General features: G+C 40.3%; 1 protein-coding gene across 1 annotated transcript; it reads left to right on the forward strand.

Moving 5' to 3' along the window:
• The first annotated feature begins 381 nt into the window (after positions 1–381).
• On the forward strand, positions 382–2,842 carry FSCB (fibrous sheath CABYR binding protein). Its single transcript, XM_012642962.1, has one exon. The coding sequence runs from the start codon at positions 611–613 to the stop codon at positions 2,840–2,842; it is 2,232 nt and encodes a 743-aa protein (XP_012498416.1). The 5' UTR covers positions 382–610.
• The last annotated feature ends 826 nt before the right edge of the window (positions 2,843–3,668 follow it).

Below are 3,668 nucleotides of genomic sequence, written 5' to 3' on the forward strand. Positions count from 1 at the left end.
ATTAACTTCCTTTCAAGTCATGTCAATATACATTAATAGAACATTCCCACACATATGTCATCAGTTGTTTTTTACAACAATTGAAAATAGGCTTCAGCATTCTGAGTTCTGTGTTATAACTGTCTTCAACAGTAGGATGAAAAGAACAGAAATAAGAGTTCAAAAGCATCAACTACAACAATTAGAAAGTGGCATTACTGGAGTTTACTTGATGTTCCTTTGGTAGACAAAACCTTTTTTCAGCTTGATTTGTTTCAAAAAGTAGATGTCATCACCTATGAGTGTATACCAAGTTAAGAAGTACTGGGAATATTACCAATGGAATCTTGCAGGAAGATTGGCTGTGATGTCATAGACCCTTGAGGGAAACTTCTGAAAGTGAGATTTAGTTATAATAGAGACTAAACAAGAAAGATGTTTACTGAATAAGGTGGGATCCAACAAGAGTGTAGTATAGAATGCAATAATTTATGAATTACTCTTTTTTGAGGGAGTTCAGCAGGACAACACTTAATGAAGAAAGGTAAAGGTTTAACTATCTGGTACATTTGTGATTCTTGATGATTACTTACTTAAAGATTAATGAATTTGAAATTTACCAGCCTTAGAAATGGAAGAAAGTGATGAACCTGATCAGCCTATCTCAGCAGGGAGGCAAGAAATTAGAAAGAGAAGACGACCCAGTCAACCAATGGTAAACAAATCCCAGCAGACTGAAGTGACAGAGAAAAAGAAACACACGGCCATACCACAATCATCTGGCCCCAAAGCTACCCTTAGTATTGGTAATATTCCTGGAAGCAAAGGCAACTACTCTGCCAAAGACTATGAGTCTCTTAGAGTGTCTTCTCAACTTCAGCAAACTTGGACAAAGAGAAAGCATGGACAGGAAATGACTGATAAATCTTTGCAGACAGACACTAGTGTAGAAGAGAAAAAAGAAGTCAAGTTAGTTGATGAAACAATGATACCTGAAGAAAAGCCAGCTGGTGTTGGAGAAGCAGCTGCTGAATTGCCAGAGAGTATTCAGGAAGTGGAAATTCCACCACACAGACACTCAATTCAACTAAAAATCGATAGATCTCAGCAGACCAGTTGTACTGGAGACTGGACCATGATGAATATGCCTCCAGAAGAAAAAGTGGACAAGGAACAGCAGACATACTTTAGTGAATCAGAAATAGTGGTTATTTCCAGGCCAGGTAGTTCTTTTACAAACTCAAAGGAAGGTGCTCAGAAACGTAAATCTTCAGGAAAGATTTTTGTTAGTGAACATCCTGAATTTCAACCAGCAACATGTAGCAATGAAGAAATTATGCAGAAAAGTATCAGCAGACCTTCATTAACTCAGGAAACCAAAAAAGGTTCTCCAGTAGTTTTAGAAGATGAGCTTAGGCAAGAGGTTGTAGAAGAGGGTTCTGTTGATAAAAAGAAGTCTTCAGCTGAAATAGAGCCTCCACCAACAGCAAAAGTCCCTACGGAAGCGCAGCATTCCCCAACTGAAGAGGCCACTGCAGAAGTAGAGCCGAGCCCTGCTGAGGAGACTCTTGTCCAAGTACAGACTCAAACTGAAGAAACTCAAACTGAAGAAACTCCTGCTGAAGTTCAGCCTCTACCAGCTGAAGAGCCTTTTTCAGAAGAACCTCCTGGTGAACTAAAGCCCCAACCAGCTGAAGAGATTCCTTCAACAGAGCCTCCTGCAGAAGTTCAGCCTCCACCAGCTGAAGAGTCTTTTTCAGAAGAACCTCCTGATGAACTAAAGCCCCAACCAGGTGAAGAGATTCCTTCAACAGAGCCTCCTGCTGAAATTCAGTCTCCGCTAGCAGAAGAGGTTCCTGTTGAAGTACAGCTTCCTCCAGTTGAGAAGGCCCTTGGCAAGGCCTCAGATAAAGTAGAGCATATTACTGCTGAAGAGATCCCTGCTAAAATTCAGCCTCCATCAGCTGAAGAGACCATGGCAGAAGAGGCCTCTGATGATATTCAGTTTCTAGCAGCTACTGAGGCTCCTTCAGAAGAAGTCCCTGCTGAAGTTCAGATGCCACTATCCAAGAAGCTTTCAGTAGAATCCCTTGCAGAAGAACCCCCTGATGAAGTCCAGTCTCCACTACTGGAGGAGGCCCCTGCAGAAGAGGTCCCTGCTGAGGTTCAGCCTCCACCAATTGAGGAGGCTCCTATAGAAGAGGTCCCTCTTGAAATTCAGTTTCTACCAGCTGAGGAGGCTCCTACAGAAGAGACCACTCCTAAAGTTCAGTCTCCACCAGATGACGAGGCTCCTACAGAAGAGATCCCTCCTGAAGTTTGGTTTCCACCAGCTGAGGAGGCTCCTACAGAAGAGACCACTCCTGAAGTTCAATTTCCGCCAGATGATAAGGCTCCTATAGAAGAGACTCCTGCTGAAGTTCAGTTTCGACCAGATGACAAGGCTCCTATAAAAGAGACTCCTGCTGAAGTTCCACTTCCCCCAGCTGAGGAGGCTTCTACAGAAAAGACCACTCCTGAAGTTCAGATTCCACCAGCTGAGGAGACCCCTGTTGAAGAGGCCCCCATTTACGAACGTCCTCCACTAGCTGATTTGCTTCCTGTGGAAGACTTTCCTATACAAGAGATTTCTGCTGAAATTTCACCTCTAGTAGAGAATGTGTCTACTGAACTTCAATCACCCCAGGTAGAAGGCATCCCAGTAAAATTAGGGTCAGTTGATTTGATAGATGATACAAAATTTCAAGAGGTTTTAAAAACGGATTCTGTTCCAGAAGATTTGTCTAATACCAAAAATGGACAGACTCCCACTCTTGAAATAGAGGGCGTCATTAATATAGAATTAAGAAAGACCTCCTCCTGAACTGTAGTCAGGTCCCATCTAAGATAGCAATTAGAAACTAGGTGGTTCTGGAAGTATATATTTTGGAAAAGGGTAGGCATCTGGAAGTAGCTTTGTAAATAGGGTAAATGAAAGAGAACTTCAAAACTTGTAGTGCAGGCTGGAAAACAAACAATAAAAACTATAGCAGTTTAAAAGCACTTATGTTATTTTCATTAAAGTCTATAAAAATCTGTAAAATACCTATTTTTAAATGAAATAAGCTCATGATTGAAATCATTACTTAAAATATAATTTCTGTGGTAAACCCTGTTGATAAGGGTAAAGTTGCAGCCATATTTTCTTTTCTTTGCCTTCCCTTTGTAAGTATATGTAGTTTTCAGTGGAAAAGCCACATTCTTTTTTGCAGCTCTGTCATCTACTTTAAATTCCTTGAATTTTAGTCCCACATCTAAAGTTATGCGGTGTTCTCTTTCTCCTTATTATAATTCATCATATCTCTTATTCTCTTTCCATTCAATTCCTTCTGAGACAAGCGTTCCTTTCCTGGTTTCAGCCTAAGTGTTCTTCCTTATCTTCCTACATATTTTACATTTCAGTGTCTGCATAGGGAAACTTATTTCCTTTGTAAAAATCTTCAGTGCAATGAAATGAAGATGGTTGTAGATGAAATGTTTTTTTGAAAGTGTGTAAATACGAAGAAAAATATACTTAGAAGACCTTGAGGGCACATTCCTGTTTGGTTTTAATTTCATTTCAACTGAGAATGTGATGAGTCCTTGGAAACTTGGCTTTTGTTTTTTTGCACTCTGAACTTGTGATGAAGAGCAACCTAGAATAAAATTGA

This window comes from Propithecus coquereli, unplaced genomic scaffold (assembly GCF_000956105.1).
Source record: "Propithecus coquereli isolate 6110/MARCELLA unplaced genomic scaffold, Pcoq_1.0 Scaffold191, whole genome shotgun sequence".
Taxonomy (NCBI): Eukaryota; Metazoa; Chordata; class Mammalia; order Primates; family Indriidae; genus Propithecus; species Propithecus coquereli.

Excerpts from the sequence above, each read along its gene's own strand:
- FSCB (XM_012642962.1), top strand. The coding sequence starts at position 611 with ATGGAAGAAAGTGATGAACCTGATCAGCCTATCTCAGCAGGGAGGCAA.